Source organism: Rhinopithecus bieti, unplaced genomic scaffold (genome assembly GCF_001698545.2).
Source record: "Rhinopithecus bieti isolate Rb0 unplaced genomic scaffold, ASM169854v2 scaffold_15143, whole genome shotgun sequence".
NCBI classification, from domain to species: domain Eukaryota; kingdom Metazoa; phylum Chordata; class Mammalia; order Primates; family Cercopithecidae; genus Rhinopithecus; species Rhinopithecus bieti.
Window position 1 is genome coordinate 1,389,952 of NW_016808091.1, and position 19,832 is coordinate 1,409,783.

Here is a 19,832-nt window from a genome sequence, read left to right on the forward strand (position 1 = left end):
ACTACTGTTAATGTCTAGAGTACACACTTCTTGCAAAATGCAATGTTGTCTTGGAAACCTAAGAAAAGATTCCCACTTGTTAATGGTCTGGGGATTGCAGGCACAAAGATATGTGCTTTTCACCCAGAGCCTATAAATCATCTAATGTGGCAGTGGCACACAATAGGTGCCTGATAAATGGAGATTCTCCCTGTGAGTCTTCCCACTTTTTGTCAATGAGTCAGTGGAGGTGGTCAGATTGGTTTCTAGACAGCGGGGCTGGGGAGCTCTGTGTCCTAGGACCACAGCAGGAAGCACTGTGTTACAGAGACTGGGGCAACATGGAACCATTACAGAATTAGACACCTAAATTGGTACCAGGCCCCCCAAAATAAGATGTCTCCAAGTTATTTTCTAAATTATCCACTAACTTTGTGTGAGTCAACAGGCGACTATTGACTTTTGTTTTAGCTACCATCAAGACTTATTGATCTAAGAGATAAATATCGACCAAACTGAGACTGAGGTCAATGCTGGCCTCCTGGGAAAATAAATCTTGATATTCACCAAAACCTGCAGATGCTAGGCCTGATATTTTTGACTGTAAACTAATGGTCAGATAGAGGCCCAGCTGAGGTCAGCTCTTGTCTTTATTATGAATTGTTATAGGTGTAAACTAGTTTCCAAATTGACCTTGTTTCTGGAAAATTTGGTATAAAAACTTCCAATTTCTTCATATTTTAAATGATCAAGGGAAAATCTGTTATTTAAAGAACTGTTATTGAGAATACTTCCATAAAATAAAGAATCCTTCTGAAATGCATATAACCATCCCAATCAATTATCTGTGAAAATTGAGAATTTCCTATGATAAGTCCCCACCCAGAGAAGCACATCAGCTCAAACACACAAGTCAAAAACAAAAAACTTGTAGTCAGGACCAGAGCTATATTTTAAACCTCTATTGAATCTGATATTTTTGTAAGTTGCAAAAAATTGCTTAAGATAGCATTTTGCACCCAAGAGGTACACAAAGGATTTTCATGTTTAATGGATAAATGAGAGGTGGGTCCACCCAGGTGCACTGGGGAAAGTTGTTTCCTGAAGACTGATGACATTACACCTTATGGGTATGGATCATGTTTCTTAAACTGAGTGTTGTTTGTTCTCACATGCAAAGCTTATAGGGGGCAATGGAAAAATCTTATTGTGAGAATTAAATAATATCACATGCCAAAAGCACTTTTTTGATCTATCCCTGGGACATATCAATGAAACTTCAACATACAGTTGTTTCTGTTATTAGCAGGGGTAAGAGACTGGATTAGAAACAATAAGTCCTGAGCAACTTAGAGAGAACATAAGGTGGGGAAATTAAGTGTAGTCACTCTGTAGTCACTCTTGAGGTAGTTGTTAAATATCAGAATTAGAAAGAAAAGATCTAAAAGAGCTATATAAACAAACACACACACCCAGATGTGCAGTGCTGCGCACAGTCTAGAGGACAGTGAACTTAGCCTGTCTATCTGCAGGAAACTGAATGTCAGAGATGAGAACCGGGATGCTCCAAGGCCAAGGGAAATTGATTGTTTTAGCCTTTGTGCTCCACAGTTTCCAAAAGCCCACTGAGTGCCAATGGTCAATAAGCCAAAAGGCTTGCTGCTGCATTTAAGAACCATATGGTATAGTCAACAGAGGAGAATTGATGAGGATTTTTTTATAACATGAACCAAATGGAACCCACTATATGAAAAGTCTACTAGAACCCACAGTTCACTGCAGGCAAAAGAAGACTCTCTTTAAAAAGCAGGTGAAGCACAGAACAGCAAGGACAAGAGCAAGGCTGAGCCACACAGGCATTCAGGATCATGCATAGAGAGCAGCCAGGACCAGACTCCACACTGAGGCAAAGCTTCCAATGTGCTGGTAAAAACCTTAGATTTCAGATTAAGCCCTGACTGCAACCCACAGCCGTGTGACCTTGGGTAAGTCACCCATCTCTCACTTTACTGACTCTCAGAGGCTCATGCACCCAACTATGGATGTAATATTACAGAACCTACTCAACAGGGCTGGTGTGCAGAATCATAAACAAATATCAATTGCTCTAAACACATTTCTAAACATGAAGAATACAGCAGGAACCAGAGCAGGCAAGCTCCCTGCCTTCATGGATCTTGTAGCCTGGTAGAAGAGATGGATGATTAATAGATATAAACACAAAATATGTCAAGGTGGGTGGCGTTTTATATAGGCTATCCAGACAGCTCCTTCATTACGTGATGTTTGATCACAGATCACAGGGGCTGAGTAATAAGCCATGGGCAGATCCTGGGGAGGACGTTCCAGGAAAAGGGGAGAGTGGGTACATGGGCCCTGACACAGGAGCATGTTTGGTATATTTAAGGATTAGCAAGGAGGCCAGTGTGGCTGAAGGGAAACAAGAGAGAGGGATGGTAGTAAAAATTATGTCAAAGAAGCAGTGGGGGCTAGATCATTCTGGGATGCACTGTCCAATGTGGTAGCCACTAGTCAAATGTGTTTACTAAGCACTGGAACTGTGCCTGTGAATTAAGATGTGCAGTAAGTGTCAAATAGACACTGGATTCTGAAGACTTAGCACAATAAAAATAATAGAAAATATGTAATTAATAATTGCTATATTGATTACATGACTAAATGATAATATTTTTGATATGTTAAGTTAAATAAAGTGTATCATTAAAATCTGTTTCATCTGTTACTTTTCACTCCTTTAATGGCTACTAGAAAGTTTAAATTACCTATGTGGCTCGAATAATATGGGGAATTATAGGTGACAGTCATGAGTTTGGCATTTATGTTCAGCAATACAGGAAGTTCAGAGAAACGCATTATGAAGTGCTTATCCTACTTCTCTGCACCTAGTGGAAAAAGTTTATGAATCTAGAATTCCATTCACAGACAAATTGCTCAATTGGAAAGGCAAGTAAAGGTCATGAAGGGAAAGACACTGGACTCAAAAAAAGAAGAATAAATAAGTTCATATAATTGTTTAGAATATGGTGATGAAATTAGCAAATAATGATTGTTGAAATAGAAGGCATAAGGTAAAATAAAAAAGAGTCTGACAAACAGATAAAATTGGATCCATTTCTAAACTCCAAATGGATCAGAGAAATACAGGCAAAAAACAAACTGCACAAGTACTTCATTTTAACTATCCTGGTGGATGTGAACTGGCTTTATGCTTTTAAATCACACTGCCATGATGCCTATGAGGTTACGGACTTTTTATGAGTTTACTGGCTATTTGTATATCTTCTTTTGTCAAGTGCACATTTAAACCTTCTGCCCATTTTTTGGTAGTGCTGTCTTTTTATTTCTTATTGATTTGTAGGTGTTCATGTGTTCTAGATAAGAAACCTTTGTCAGGTCAGCCAGGTGCAGTGGCTCATGCCTGCAATCCCAACACTTTTGGAGGCCGAGATGGGAGGAACACTTGAGGCCATGAGTTTGAAACCAGCCTGGACAGCATGGTGAAACCCTAACTATACTAAAAATACAAAAACTAGCCTAGCATAGTGGCATGCACCTGTAATCCCAGCTACTTGAGAGGCTGAGGCACAAGAATCACTTGAACCCAGGAGGTGGAGGCCACAGTGAGCCGAGGTAGTACCACTGTACTCCAGCTTGGGTGATAGAACAAGACTCTGTCTCAGAAAAGAAAGAAGAAAGAAAAGAAAAGAAAATTAATGACAAGAAAAGAAGGAAGGAAGAAGAGAGAGAGAAAGAAAGAGAGAGAGAGAGGGAGGGAGGGAGGGAGAGAGGGAGGAAGGAAGGAAGGAAGGAAGGAAGGAAGGAAGGAAGGAAGGAAGGAAGGAAGGAAGGAAGGAAGGAAGGAAGGAAAATTAGAGAAAAGAAAAGAAAGGAGGGAGAGAGGGAGGGAAACCTTCGGCAGATATATGCATAGAGATATGTTCTCCCAATCTGCAGCTTGCCTTTTCATTATTTTAGCGGTATCGTTAATCAGAACAGAAGTTCTAAATGTTAATATATCCCAGATTTCTTTATCCATTCCTTTATGGTTGGTGCTTTATATGTCTTGTTTAAAAACATCTTTGTTTACTCTGAAATTAGGAAGAAATGCTATCTTCAGGAAGCTTTACTTTGTTTGTACCTTTCATACTTATGTGTATGATCCATCTCCTGTTAACTTTTGTGTGTGGTGTAGAGTAGGGGCTATAGATCTTTTTTTCATATGGATATCCAACAAACGCGTCACCATACATTGAAAAGATAATATCTTTTTCACTGCACTGCAATGTCACTGTTGTCATAAATCAAATGACAATCCTATACAGTTGTGTTTGGAGCTCTTTATTCTGTTCCTTTGTCTACTTGTCTGCCCTTATGTTAATACCCCATTGTATTACTAACACTTGCTTTAATGTAGATCTCGAGAATTGGCATATAAATCCTCCACCTTGCACTCCCCTCTCAAGATTGTCTTGGCCCTTTGCAGTACGTACACACTTTAGCATAGCTTTGAGAGTCTCTCTCTCTCTCTCTCATGCACACACACACAACTAACTGCTGAACAATATTAACAACAAAATAAATAATAATGTAGTTAAAAACTAAAAAATAAATATCCACGCATCCATATTGATATCAAGGAATTACTGACTAATAAACAAATGAGAAAAGGGGGCCACTCTTCCTTATAGAAGAATTCCAAATAATACATCTAGAAAGATTAAGGGAAATAGAAAATCACCCTTAGCGCATCACAGTAAAATCTGCTGCAAGCAAAATCCACTGATAAATGCAAAATTAGTGGGCAAAAGTTCAAGGAAAAACAAGATATTTGCAAGCCTTAACATATCTCCCCTAAGATTCTTATTAATTACTGTGGTGGATTTAACATATCCACAAATTCATGACACGCCTCCCTTAAGGTGGAGCTTAACTCTCCTCACCTTGAATGTGAACTGGACTCAGGGACTGGCCTCTAACAAATAGAGTCTGGAAAGGAGAAAATAGTAACTTCATAGTAAAGAAACCTGGCAGACACCACCTTAACCAAGTGATCAAGATGGGCATCACCATTAGCAAGATATATTGATGTCATGCACCCCAATACCATGCAATGAGAAGGCAGCGCCACCTCTGTGCTGTTTGTCCCCAAAATCCGTAACCCCATGATATGGTTTGGCTCTGTGTCCTCACCCAAATCTTATCTCGAATTGTAAACCCCATGTGTCAAGGGATGGAAGTGATTGGGTTAGGGGGTGCTTTTCTCCCTGCTGTTCTCATGACAAGTGAGTGAATTCTCATGAAATGTGATGGTTTTATAAATGGTAGTTTTTCCTGTGCTCACACACACCCTCTCTCATCTGCCTCCATGTAAGATGTGCCTGCTTCCCCTTCCACTATGACTGTAAGTTTCCCGAGGACTCCCCAGCCATGAGGAACTGTGAGTCAATTAAACCTTTTTATAAACCTGTTTACAAATTACCCAGTCTTGGGTAGTATCTTTACAGCAGTGTGAGAACTGACTAATACACCCCATTTCTGATGCTCAGAAAACCTCAGAGAGTACCAAATTGAGGGACATTCTAAAAAATCACTGGCCACTACTCTTCAAAAGTGTCAAGGCCATGAAAGAAAAAGAAAGCCTGCAGAGCTGTCTTGGATGGTTGGAAAGCAAGGAGATGTAACAACTAAATGCAATGTGAGATCCTGGATTTGGATCCTGCACTGGAAAAGGAACATTAGCAGGTAGACCAAAATCTGGTTAAGTCCGAAGTGTAGTTAATAGTAATGAACCGATGTTAATTTCTTAGTTTGACACATGTACCACGGCTATGTAAGAAGCCAACACTAAGAGAAGGTGGATGAAGGTACATGGGACCTTTCTGTGCTAGCTTTATAACTTTTCCATAAATCTAAAATTGTTCAAAATCAAAAGCTATGACATATTTTATGGAAAACATGTGCAGCAGTCTCTTTGGAGTAACTATCAGGTAAATGTATGCAAGCAGGTCCACTTTCTATTTTATACATTTCTGAATATGGCTTTTCTCCCTTTTGAAACAGAGCATTTATAATAGAAAATATTCGGATTTTTAAAGAGTTACTCTGGGAACTAAGTATGGAGAAAGGCTGACTCAAAAGCTGACACCTGAGAAGAGAGAATGCTTTTGTTTGGGGACAAAAGTTTCTAAAACTTTCTGCATGTTTTGAGTTAATAAAGGCACCGTTTTGGAATCTGAATTGTGTCTGAGGCTTACACAAGGAATACAGAAGATGGTTACTTACCAGGGTGACTTTTCTCTGTGGTTTCAGCAACTTCGGTTTATGGAACGTGGGGGCTATCGGAGCTGTGGAAGTAGGTCAAGGGTTTAGCTTGCAGTTCCTCCCAGAATACTTAGTGGCCACACATCATGAGCACCAGGGACATATTCTGAGAGGTCTCAGACCCCTTCCTGGTCCCATGGAAGAACTTTCAGATCTAGGTGTCAGAAGGTTCCCCTCAGTGGGGGTGATCCTCCCCTAGTCTTTGAACATGTCGTCGTCTCCCTCAGCAAGGTTAACAAAAGAACTCTGGATAAAACTCTGCCAGCCACATGGATGTCAGGTGTGCAGGTGAGAACCAGATGCACCCAGTGAAGCCTGAAGTTGGGACCTTCCCTGGGAGACTCCGTCCTAGCCACACACTAGCACTGATCATAGTGACTCTTGATCCTCATAGCAGCCCTGTGAGGTCATCAGGGAGGGTCTTATTGTCCCCACTTGACAGAAAAAGAAAGTGAGGCCCTTCCCACTGTGTCAAGTCACTAGTCTTGAACCATTTAGGATTTGAACTTGGCATTGAAAGTAAGGCTCTACCACTTACCTAAGTCTCACTTTCAACTTTTGTAAGGGTGGATAATAGCTACTGTGGAATGAATTACATCAAGCGGTATGATGCCTGGCCCAAGCAGGCATTCTCTACTCCCTTCCCTCCCAGGTCCATGCTTTTCATTCCTCTGCAGTACGACCACACCCTCCAGCCCTCTTTCCACTCCATGTGTGCTCAGCCTCACCACCACTGGCTTCCCCACAGAGCTTGATGTGTCCCTAGGGGACAGCCTGCAAAGTCACAGTTGAGGGATAGAATTGTTCATTTGGGCAACCCTTGTATTCCCCCAACTATATTTCAAATTTGCTGAGGTATGAATATCTCCTAAATTGACCAGTTATTTTAGGAACTATCTATAATCAGTCTTGGTTCTCCTAATACTCTTGCAGTTCTTTCCTCCAGAAACACCTATCTTTCTCACTTACATTGCTCGAAATCATAACTGGAATCACAGGACAGCCCTCATTTTATACCCAGAGTAAGTGTGAAATAAATTGCACACCTGGTTGACATCTTTAAAAATTCAGAGAGCCTTTCTTCCCTTGAATGAACCAAGAAGACTTCCTCATCCCACCCCACCACCCCACCTCATGTGTGGTACATTTTAATAGTTCAAAGTGAAACACAATCTGGAATCATCTGTGGATGTTGATCTTCCCCCTGCTAAAGCTATGCTAGGCCCTTGCTTCCTCCTCCACCTCCACCCCCAACCCAAGTACTGGGTTAAGGGCTGAGGTGGTTGAGCACCAGTTATGCCCAGAATCTAGGTGGGGGTCCAGACTATACAATCATTAAATGTCATGTCATATTCCCCATCTGCCTATGCTCCCTGTCATAATCCAACATGGAACCCCAGACCCACATGGATCAATAATGATAGTTTCCAGGTAAAAAACTGCAGGCTAGCTCCTTACCTTTGGCAGGGACCGCAGGAGGAATGTCAGGCTTCTCCTTCTGCCTCTTGCCCTTCTTGGGCTGTAGTGGGGCCAAGCTGGTCACGCTAGTGACAGTCTCCCCTGAGCTGTAGAAGAAAAAGTTTCCAGTGAAACCAAAGGCAGATTTGTTGCAAAAGAGAAAGGGGAAAAAAACCCACAATAGCTTCCAATAATTTCTGAGTGCTCCCAGTGTACCTGTGTAAGGTAAGGTTATCATATGAGTAGACTAGAAGCATTCTGTGCTCATCTCCAGGGAGGTCTGGAAGTCTGGTACTGATCTTTGGCCAAGATAAGAAGGATGAGTTGAGCCAGTTGGTGATTTATAATGAATGTGCTGTTTACAGTTCCAAATTCCTTGGAGGGACCTAGGGCTAGCTTTTGTACATTGCCTAGGGATGCATGGGTTGAAGGCTGACACCTGGTTTAACTGATTACATAGTTTGGCTTGGTTCCATCACCAGTGGGGTATTATTTATGCCACTAGAAGCTTCTGCTTGAGCTCCCTAAAACCAAAGTTCCTTGCACACATCTCTGTGGTTCATAATCCAAAGGCAAACATCTCCCCAGCAACTGGGAAAGTGTTCTGGGGAACTGCACCTGGATGTGTCTGGGGTCCCCTGCAACTGCCGGAGCTTTCTTCTCCTGCTGCACCTTTACCTTTATGACAGGGGAAGGGAGCTCACCTTGAGGAGTGCTGGGAGTGTTTCCAACTACCTTGACCCTGTGTAATTAGTGCAGTATCAGCTTCTTAATATGTGTTAGCCATAACCCAAAGGGATAGGAAGATAAGCCTTTTACATTACAGGTAAGGAGGACAAGGCTTAAATAGGCTACATGATTGCTCTACGTGACACTGTTGGTAAGCAGCAAATAGGAAAGCTGCAAACATACAATGCTCCGATATGAAACTTGTTCTCGGTGCTACTCATGGGCTGGAGTTCGCAAACTTTCTTGAATGACCATTCATCTTCTTTCAAATGCTTCCTATTCATTCCAGTAATCCAGAGGGAAGTACCTTGTATAATCTCTTGTCCTCAGGTACATGTCCCAGCTAGGTAAGTCCAGGTCTCAAGAGAGGCTATCTCCCTAACACAAACAGAATTTCTAGAAATCCATAAAAATATGACCCAATCATCAAAATAAAAGAAGGGAGGAAACAGGCAGTTTTTACACATAAGGAAAGACTCATTTACACATGAAAACATGCTAAAGCTCCCTCAGGAGAGAGGAATTCCAGTAAAATACATTGACTTCTTCTTTTTTTTTTTTTTCCAAATCAAAATGGCTGCAGTCAAATGTGAGGCAAAGCAGTCTTGGTAAGGGTGCAGGGAATCTGGCACTCAAAAATATCGCTGGCAGCAGTGTGACCCTTCCTGATGGAGAATGATTTCGTAACATCTATCAAAATTACAGGCGCTTAGACTCTGACCTGGCAATTTCATTTCCAGGAATTCGTTCTATGGATATCCTTGCACATGTAGGAAATGTTGTGTGCATAAGATCAGTCATTACAGCACTGTTTATAATAGCAATGGATTAGAAACAGCCCATCTTCCATCAGCAGGGGACTAGTTGAGTAGATTATGGTGAATCCGTGCATGGGGTCTGTATAAAGACGAAGAAGCTACGTGTGTCCTGATAAGGAAAGATGCATTGTTAAGTGGAAAAGCTAGGTGTTGGACAATGTATAAAATGTACCACTTCTACATAAAAATAAGGGGAAATAAGAATATATATTAGTATTTGCTTACACAAGCATAAAGAAGCTCCAGAAATATATGTAAGAACTTAAAAATAGTGGTTCCCTGGAATGGGGGTGCTAACGAACTAAACAGATGTGAGACAGGACAGGGAGAATCATTACTGGATACGTTTATAATTAAATGCAAATAAATATACACATGGGTAATAAGAGATAGGCTATTCTAATAATAGTCCTAGATATTTAAAAATAAATAAAACTGAATCACACATTGTGGGAAAATTTCAAGAATACAATTCCCACTGAGATTCCCCAAAGATGTCTTATTTTTATTGGGAACGGAGATTCTAACTGGTCATAGTTTTAGAGTATAGGGTCAATTGTGTAAATGCACAAATAGCCAAAAAGAATGTGAATTTACAAAACTTTGACCAACGAAAGCAAACAAGGGATCCGAAATTCTCAGAACTGTTTACATATACAACCACATGTTCAGCTTCATTCTGTAGTTTTATAAACTCTTGAAATGCCTATTTTCTTATTTCCAATATAAAATAATGCATGCTCATGTTTAAAAGGGGTAATTACAGGCATGGAAACCAAAGAAAATAAGACTGTCATAACCAAAACACAACCTTCATAAATATTTTCACTCTTTTTCCTCTTCCTCGCTTTTGCTTTTAAATAAGTTTTACATTCACAGGAACATTGAGTGGAAGATAGATGTCCCATATAGCCCCCACCCCCACACATGCACAGCCTCTCCCATGATCAACATCCTGTACTAGAGTAGTGCATTTGCTACAACTAAGGAATCTACATTAGACATCAGTATCCCTCAAAAGTCCACAGGTCACCTTAGGGTTCACTCTTGATGTACAGCATATTCTATGGGTTTGGACAAATTTATAGTGGCATGAACCCAGCATCATAGCATCATACAGAGTAGTTTCGCTCCCTAAGTATCCTCTGTGCTCTGCCTATTCATCCCTCCCACCACTCTCACCCTTGGCAAACAGCTATCTTTCAATGTCTCCACAGTTTTGTCTTTTCCAGGATATCACAGAATTGGAATGATACACTATATAGCCTTTTCAGATTGACCTCTTTCACTTAGCAATATGCAATTACCCTTCCTCCATGTCTTCTCATGGCTCTCATTTTCTTTCTTTCTTTTTTTTTTTGTGATAGTTTCTCTCTGTCACCCAGGCTGGAGTGCAATGGCATGATCTCAGCTCACTGCAACCTCCGTCTCCCAGGTTCAAGCAATTCTCCTGCCTTAGCCTCCCAAGTACCTGGGATTACAGGTGCCTGCCACCACGCCCAGCTAATTTTCGTATTTTTAGTAGAGATGGGGTTTCACCATGTTGGTCAGGCTAGTCTCGAACTCCTGATCTCAGGTGATCCAGCCGCCTTGGCCTCCCAAAGTGCTGGGATTACACACATGAGCCACTGCTCCCAGCCTGACAGCTCATTTCTTTTGGGCACTGAGTAATATTCTGTCATCTGGATATAACACAGGTTATGCATTCACCTGCTAAAAGGCGTCTCAGCTGCTTCTAAGTTTTAGCAATTATTAATAAAGCTGCTATAAACATCCATGTGCAGTTTTTTTGTGTGTAGATACAAATTTTCAACCCTTCCTTGTTCATATATAGTTTTTGAATCATATTATATTATAATTTTGTATTTGTACTTTTACTTAATCTAAATTTTTCATATTGTTATAGTCTCATACTATTCCAGTGAGGAAATAAGCCGATGTTTACTTAGCCATTTCCCTAACATCTAAACATCTCATTTCTTTCTCAGTTTAATATAGAAATGACACTGCTAAAAATGTATTTGTGCATAATGGTTTTTTATTCTTAGACTTTCATTTTGGGGTTGAATTTCTAAAGTTGGAATTACTAGGTCATGGAAAAGGACTATTTTCAAGGCTATTTAATACTTACTGTCAAAATGATTTTTGACAAGTTAGTATTACACCACAGCTATGCCACTCAACAAATGAGAACACCTACGTCACCCTCTTTAACACCATTTGTCAATTTTAAAAAAATGACTCATTTAATGAAGAAAAAACTGATCCCTTTTGATTTGCATTTGTCTGATTTCTAGTGAGAATGAGTACTTCTCCATGTTTGTCTACAGGAGCTTCTCATTTATGGATCGTAAGGATAGCTCCTTCTCTTGATTATGGTTTTTTTTTTTTTTTTTTTTTTTTTGATCTTGATTTAGGATTTTCTTGATTTCTACTCTTGATTTGGGGGGGTTAAGGACGCTTGAGGGGCTTTTCTTACAGGCTTTGCAAGCAACTTTTAGCACCATTTGGACATATTTATTGAAAATAGTTTTCCCAATTCCCTTTGAATTCTGGCTTTTGTTCAATGCACAGTTTTAAATTTGTTTTGCTAAAATCTTTTGACATTTTCCTTTCTTCCTTTGGCTAAAAACTTGGGTAGTCTCCCCAACTGCACCTTGCACAGTGTAGAATCAAATAGTATTTCCACTTCCTATTCTCTTTTTGGATTTTTTTTTTTTTTTTCTTGAGACGGAGTCTCACTCTGTCGCCCAGGCTGGAGTGCAGTGGTGCAATCTCGGCTCACCGCAAGCTCTGCCCCCCAGGTTCACGCCATTCTCCTGCCTCAGCCTCCCGTGTAGCTGGGACTACAGGCGCCCGCCACCACGCCCGGCTAATTTTTTTTTTTTTATTTTTAGTAGAGACGGGGTTTCACTGTGTTAACCAGGATGGTCTCGATCTCCTGACCTCGTGATTCGCCCACCTCGGCCTCCCAAAGTGCTGGGATTACACGCGTGAGCCACCGCGCGGTGATGGATTTTTTTTTTAACTCTTTAATATAAAATGGAAGTTTCCGGAACATCATTTTTATGTACTTGTAACATCATGTTCAAGGATTTCCTTAAGCTGGAAAACACCTGCTTTGTCATCATAATTTTCCTTCGAAACAGTAAAACTGCACTAAATTTAATTTTAATTCATATTTTGACAATTTGATCTCATTTAGACAATGAATCACCACATTGACATAGGGTAGACACTCTCTCAGAATCTTGTTTCTCCCCTTGAGCCAGGAGAACTGGTCGGAATTTTTGGCTAAGAAAGTCCACCTTATGATTAACTTACAAGAAAAGTTATTCGACATCTCAGGTTGGAACAGGGCTATATTTTGTCTCTGACACAACAGAGCAAGCCTTGTTGGAGTGAGTCAAACCAGGAAAGACAGAAAACAGGCTCGGAAACTCCCTCTAAATTAGAGAGCTGTTTGATTAGAGAGAAGTGCTATTTGTGGGAGCTCGTTGTGGAGCAAGGCTATTTTTCTGTCTCCAACAGGGGCAGGCAGGACGTCGCACGTGCAGAGGCCTTGCTGTAAGATGTACCGGGTTCCGGCCTGGCCACCTCCCAAAAGGAGCTTCTGTCCCACAAAGGCGTGGCAGTTCTGCTCTATGACACACAGCAGCTGGATTGAGTGAACAGGCGCTGTCAAGCCAAATATCCCCATTCAGAAACCCTTAGTGGATGGAGCTAATGGAGCTGTGTTGGCTCCAGTCCTCCCAACATCCTTCCAGGCCCCCTGAGCTCTTCTTGCTCCACACGTCTTTGAAAGGTGTCACTCAGCTGATTATTTTACTTCCAGAAACGTCCATGTGTTTCCTGTCTTCCTGCCTGTCTATCTCGGTTCTGACAAGAAAGATGCCTGACACAGATGGAGGGAGGGATCCATCAGTTCCTTTCCAAGCAGCTCTATGGCCTCCTTCCAAGATTTCACACAACACACTCGCCACCCCATAACCCCATGCCCGGAACATTATGTGCAGAATCTTGAAGGAGGGGAATTGGTCTCCACAGCTATGGTGCCAATTTGTTGTCATCTTTTAAAGGAAAATGAATAATAGTAACAACTGTAGATACCCCTTCTCCCCAGGGTCAGCTGCCATTGATAAAGGCCAAGAACTCATGCAAACAGGGCGAGTTCCCCAATGTTTCGCCTTAGGCTTTTTGAACTTGCTCCAGCAGCTTTCCCTGCCACAGAAACACACAAAGTCAATTGGTGCCATATGCCAGGAGCTGCTTAAAATTTGCAGAACTTCACTTTCAAGATGGATGAATGGTGCCACCCACTCACAGGGACCCTTTGAAATGATTCTTTTCCATTAAGTGGGTGACATGTTCCAAGCACATAGAATTGTGTCTAGAGCATACTAAGTGCTTATAGGGAGTCACCTATCGTGACCTTATCAGCATTATTATACATCATTATTACCACAGAAACTGCCTTCTGAGTCCTTGAATCAGAAGCAGGACAAGGCAGTATTCTCTACAACCTAAGTGAGTACCAATGCACTGAGAAAGGACTCCAGATCCTTGTGAATCACAAAGCTGCGCTCTCTGCTGCATCTGCTCCATGATGTTTCTGCATGCATCCTCTGCACAGCATTAGAATAAATGCTGCTCCTTTGTGAGGTATTTGCCAAGCCATCTCCCTGCCCACAGTGGCCCCGTGACCTTTACAATAAATGGTTTACATCACCCAAGAAGCTCATCCTTAGAGCCACAAGAAGCTCCTGCAGCTGCGAGCGAAGCTCTTCCTTTGCATTTCCCTGCTGGCTTCATGAAGTCCACAGCAGAGACTTTGCTAGGCTGGCGTTTTTGTTTGAGCTAACATTTTTGTACACTAGCTGGTGAGATCAGGAGATAATTTAGTGGTGCTCTACAGGGTCGTAGGTTTGTGTCCTAGTAATAATGGCAGGGAGAGGTGACTCCTCAGCATCTGCCCAGCCAGGGGTAAGGCTGTGTTTGAGTGGGAGACCCCACTCCCTGCTCAGCCTCAGTCCATGCTGGAGGCTGCTCCACTAATGGCCGGGTTGTGCTTGCTGGTTAGGAAGAGAGATGACTCATTCACAAAGGCCATGGATGGATGGATGTGGGCTGACCCCTGCTGGCACCTGTCCCTGCTCAGGGGAGCCTGCCTGGCCTGGGTTCTCATCACCACCTGGACACAGCTCTTCCTAGAGAAGGGCAGGGGCTGGAAGCCACCACCCTGATGACCCTTTGTCCCTCTAGCTAGAGTTGCCCTGAGATCTGCCCACTGTAGCATCACTAGTTAGGTGAGCCTGCAAGATTCCTTCCTGGACAAGACCATCTGAGCCAGCTTTTCTGTCACCTGTTATATTAGTTCATTTGTGTTGCTATATAGGAATATCTGAAACTGGGTAATTTATCAAGAAAAGAGGTTTATATTGGCTCATGGTTCTGCAAGCTGTGCAGGAAGCATGGTGCTGGCATCTGCTTCTGGGCCTCTGGTGAGGGCCTCAGAAGCTTCCAATCATGGCAGAAGGCAAAGGAGGGGCCTGCTTATCACCCAGCGAGAGAGGGAGCAACAGAAAGAGGAAGGAGGGGCCAGACTCTTTTAAACAACTAGATCTTGTGTGAATTCATCAGGTGAGAGAACTCATTCATTACAAGGACAGACCAAGCCATTCATGAGGGATCCGCCCCCATGACCCAAACATCTCCCACCAAGCCTACCTCCAACCTGGAAATTACATTTCCACATGAGATTTGAAGGGGACAAACATCCAAGCCATAACCTGGATTCAGAAGGTTTGTAAATGACAGAGGGCTAGTCATTGGTCTAATCATTGGCAGTTTCATCCATGCTCTTAGTCTGGGGGAACCAATTGTGCCTTGTAGAGTTTTTCTGAGAATGAGAAATAAATCTGGTAGAGCTGGGCTGCACTAGCCCATGACCACTGTTCTCTCATCAAATTCCTATGGAAACCCTTAGCGACAGTGACAAAAGGCAAATCTGTGCCTGTCTGTGGAGGACGAAACATTCCCAGAAAGGCCTAGTAAGTGGCCCAAGGTCACAAAGCTGCCAAGTGGCACAACTTGACCTGACACTTAAGCTGTCAGAATCCAGGTGCATGTTCTTTATGCCAGGAACCAACCCCATCTCATAGGCCTACCCTGCCCACTCCCACCCCTGCCTGGAGGGCTGTGGAAGAAGGACACTGGGCCTGAGTGCTGGGGTGCAGTGGGGACATGACAAGGTAGTAATGACTGGGGGGACATGGGAGACAGGTGGCCAGGCAGACCCCATCCCTGAGTCTACTGCCCCCATCCTTACCACCCTGCTTGCTCAGGTGAACGTGGGCAGAGGGAGGGCACAAGCATGCATGTGGGTTAAAATCCAAGCAAGCAACAATGAGAAATGGCTGTGGCACAGCAAACGTCTGTTTAGAGTTCTGGTATTCTTTGAGACTGAAGGTTCACTCAGGAGGAGAATGACCTGACTCTGACATGTGTCCCAGAAAAGCTCCTGAAAGAACTGATTAATCTGACCTTACAACTGATCACAGTAAAGCCTGTTCATTTTGGTGAAGTTTGCATTCACAAATAGATGCCTCTAATGAGAGGCCATTGGACCTCTAGAAGTCAGGGGTCTGCAATGTCTCTGCAGTTATCCTCAGCTTCCATAACTATACCTGCTGCTTCTCCTTCCATTGCCTTGACTTTCTGTCCCATTCATTGCTGCACTATACTTTCCCTCATTGGCAAGTACTTTATTGTCTCAACCCCATAAGCAGAGGTGAAGCAAAAGGCCAGGAGACATCCTGGTTGGGAATTGCCATTGTGGTGCCCCTTTACTCCTCTCCACAACTTTCTTTAACTTGCCCCTGTGGGAAGGAAGGCATCTGGATCCATTGAAGAGGTGGTGCAGAATGGACTGCATCACAGCTCTGTGCAACTGGGGGATTTCATTTTCACTCTGGGTTTCCAGGAATTTTGGAGCAATTTTATATCCTCCAGCTGAGCTGCTCTCAGGACTGTCCTCCCTGGGAAGGGCACATTTAACCTCACAGATCCTTGAGATGTTTACTCAGGCCCTGCTCTCTGCTCTGCATCCTCAGAGCACTCTGCCCTGGGAAAGGAACAGTCTCCCACTCCTGAAGGTCAGGGCCACCCCTCCAAGAGACTGCAATTTACAACTTCAGGGACAATAAACATTCAAGATGAGATTTATTTTCCTTCCGTTTGAACTTCTCTTAGCAAGTCATGGAATTCCCTTGAGTCTCCAGGTTCTGGCCCGGTCACTTGGCAAGGCCCCTCATTCAGTGACCGCAGCCTCAGAGTCAGCACATGGTCTCTTCTGGAGGCCCTTCCCCTCCCCTGCCTGAGAGTTTCCAACCCAGGCTTCTTGTCCTGACCCTGTGCTTTTTGTCTGTTCCCCCTTAGGATGAAACGGTCAGAAGCCAGAGAAGGGGATTCTTCCTGATCACAGCTTAAGACTCCAGGGCCCCATTTGCCCATGGCAGCAGCACAGAGCAGACAGACAGATGAGGGTGCTGGGACCTAGGAGCTCCTGGCACAACAGGGACAAGAGGAGCTGCCTGGGCTACATAGGCAGAGCACAATTCACGCTAAAGCCAGGCACTAAGTCCAATAGGCATGAAGTTCTAATCGGGAAAATGAATGCAAAGTTGGCCAGGAGCTGACTACCAGGTTTATGGGTCAAGGCCTGGCCCTAGCAGGGTCCTGGGATGGAGGCAGAGTAAATGCAGGCTTTCTAGAGGCCAATCTGTGGGCTGACCCAACAGGAGACTGCTCACAGGGAGAACTGCCACTCGGATACCCAACCAACCTGACAGTGCCCAGCATGACTGGCAGAGAAGGAGGCAGCCTTTGAACAAGATTCTGTGGTCATCTTGACCTCAGTTATCCCAGGGCTGAGGGGAGATCAAACTCTAATGTCCACCAGGCTGGGATGACATCCTTGCTGTACTTCCAGCCTCAGTCAGCCCCAGCTTAGACTGGGGCAACTGTAAGGGAAAAAAAGAGGGGCCCCAGTCACCAGAGGCTGCATGCTAGACACAAAAGGGCAGACAAAAACATCACAGAAAGCAAATCCTGAGCATGTTGGCAGGCTGATCATCCACAGCTCTGACCATCTCCAGCCATTACCCAAGTCTGAAATGCCAGAATCACCCTAGTCTTGGGGACCTTATTGGGACATATGCTTTAAAAAAGAAACAAATGGTTTTATTGAGGCATAGTTGATGTACCATAAAATGTACTGATCACAAGTGCACAATTCAATAGCTTTTAGATTCATGCATCACTACAATACAGTTTTAAAACATTTCTATCACCTCCAAAGGTTCCATCTTGTATATTTATAGTTAATCCCCACTCCCACCCTCAGCTCTAGGAAACCACTAATCCACTTTCTGTCTCCATAAATTTACCTTTTCTAGGCATTTCATAAAAATGGAATCATACATACGTAATTTTTTGCATATGACTTTTTCCGCTTAGTATTGTTGGGGCTCATCCATGCTTTGGTCCATACCCAGTGTGTTCCTTTCTATTACTAAGTGGTACCTCACTGGGTGGATATATTAATTTTGTTTTCCAATTCATGTGTTGATGGATACATCTAGATTGTCTCTGGTTTCTGGTTATCATGAACACAGCAGCTATGAACAGAGGCATATATGTTTTTGTGAGACATATGCTTTCTCTTGGGTAGATTCCTATGAGCAGAATTGCTAGGTCATAGGGTAACTTAAAGGTTTTAAGAAACCACCAAGTTGTTTTCCCAAGTGGTGGCACCATTTTATATTCCCACCAGCAATGTACAAAGATCCAATTTCTCCACATCTTTGCCAGAAATTGGTATTGCCTGTCTTTTGGATTATAGCCATCGTAGTGGGAGTATAGTGATATCACATTGTGGTTTTAATTTGCACTTCCCTAATAAGTAATGACACTGAATATCTTTCATGTACTTGCTCACCGTTTGGATATCTTCTATAGGAAAATATCTATTGAAATCTTTTGTGCCCATTTTTAATTGTGTTATCTGTCACCTCATTATTGAGTTGTGAGAGGTCTTTATATATTTTAGGAACAAGTTCTTTATTGGTTTATCTGATTTGCAAGTATGGGGCTTACTTATCTTTTCATTTTCTTAATGGTGTCTTTGGAAATGCAAAGGTTTTTAATTACATCAGTTCTTTCATTTATGGACCCTGTGTTTAGTGTCACTTTGCCCAACCCAAGATCACAAAGATTTTCTCCTGCTTTCTTCTAGAAATGTTGTAATTATAGCTTTTATGCTTAGGTCTAAGATCCATTTTTAGTTAATTTTGGAGGCATTGTGAGGCAAGGGTCTCAGTTCATGTTTCTGTATATGGATACCCATGTGACCCAGCACTGTCTGTCAAAAGGACAAAGCTTTCCCTTTAGAACTGTCCTGCCATCTCTGTCAAAAGTCAGTTGGCCATAAATACGAGGATTTATTTCTGGACTCTCAATTATGCTACATTGATCTATATACTTTATATCAATACTTCAGTGTCTCCAATACTCTACCATTAGAATAAGTTTTGGACAGAAGAACTGTAAGTCCTCCAACTTTGTTATTTTTTTTAATGTACATATATTATCTAGAATCAGTTTGTCACTTTCAACAAAAAACTGTTTCCACATTTAGAGATTTTCCTGCAGTCGTTTTGTTACTATTTTCAAGTTTGATTTCACTGTGCTCAGAGTACACATTCTCTATTATTTCAATTATTTTAAATTTGTTGAGGGTTGTTTTTCAGCCCAGGATATGGTCTATTTTGATGAATGTCCCATGTAGCCTTGAAAAATATGTGTCTTTTTTCTGTTGGTTAGAGTATTTGATCTGTCTCAATTGGGCACCACTGGTTGATTATGTTGTTTAGATCTTCAATACCCATGCTAATTTTCTATCTACAGCAGGTCAATCAGTAGATAAGGGGAAGGAATTGAAGGCCCTAATTAAAACTATAGATTTAGCTATTTCTTCTCTCTGCTCTTTCAGTTTTTGCTGTTTAAATTTTGCGGTTCTGTTGTTTGATGTGTACTCATGTGGAAACTTGTCTTTCTGATGGATTGAGCCTTTATCATCTAATGTCAGTCTTTGCCTCTAGTAAGGTTTTTTGCCCTGAAGTCCATTTTATCAGCTATAGTATATCCACACCTGATTTATTTTATTGTTTGCATGTTATATCTTTTTCCATCCTTTTACTTTCAATCTACTTATGTCACTGTGTATAAAGTGAATTTCCTATAAAAAGCGTACCAGTTCGGTCATTTTTCTAATCCACCCTGCCTGTCTCTGCAATTTGATTGATGTATTTAGGCCATTTACATTTAAAATAAATCGTATTTCAGCAACTAAGGCTACCATATTATTGTTTGTTTTCTGGTTATTTCCTGTAGTTCTCATTCATCTGTTTCTTTATGTTACTTGCATATATTTTAAGATCTATCTAT

The 19,832-nt window shown here is 42.1% G+C and overlaps 1 protein-coding gene across 2 annotated transcripts in view; it reads right to left on the reverse strand.

The window, feature by feature from the left end:
* The window catches only part of VSTM4 (V-set and transmembrane domain containing 4), a 96,573-nt gene that overhangs the window by 26,431 nt on the left and 50,310 nt on the right, over positions 1 to 19,832 (reverse strand). The window contains exons 6-8 of one of the 2 annotated variants that reach the window (XM_017885516.1): positions 7,780 to 7,886; positions 6,283 to 6,344; positions 4,941 to 4,986 (exon numbers count right to left, since the gene is read on the reverse strand). In XM_017885516.1, coding sequence (XP_017741005.1) covers positions 4,941 to 4,986; positions 6,283 to 6,344; positions 7,780 to 7,886 — 215 coding nt within the window. The remainder of the gene's footprint in view (positions 1 to 4,940; positions 4,987 to 6,282; positions 6,345 to 7,779; positions 7,887 to 19,832) is intronic. The other variant, XM_017885515.1, reaches the window with a different exon arrangement.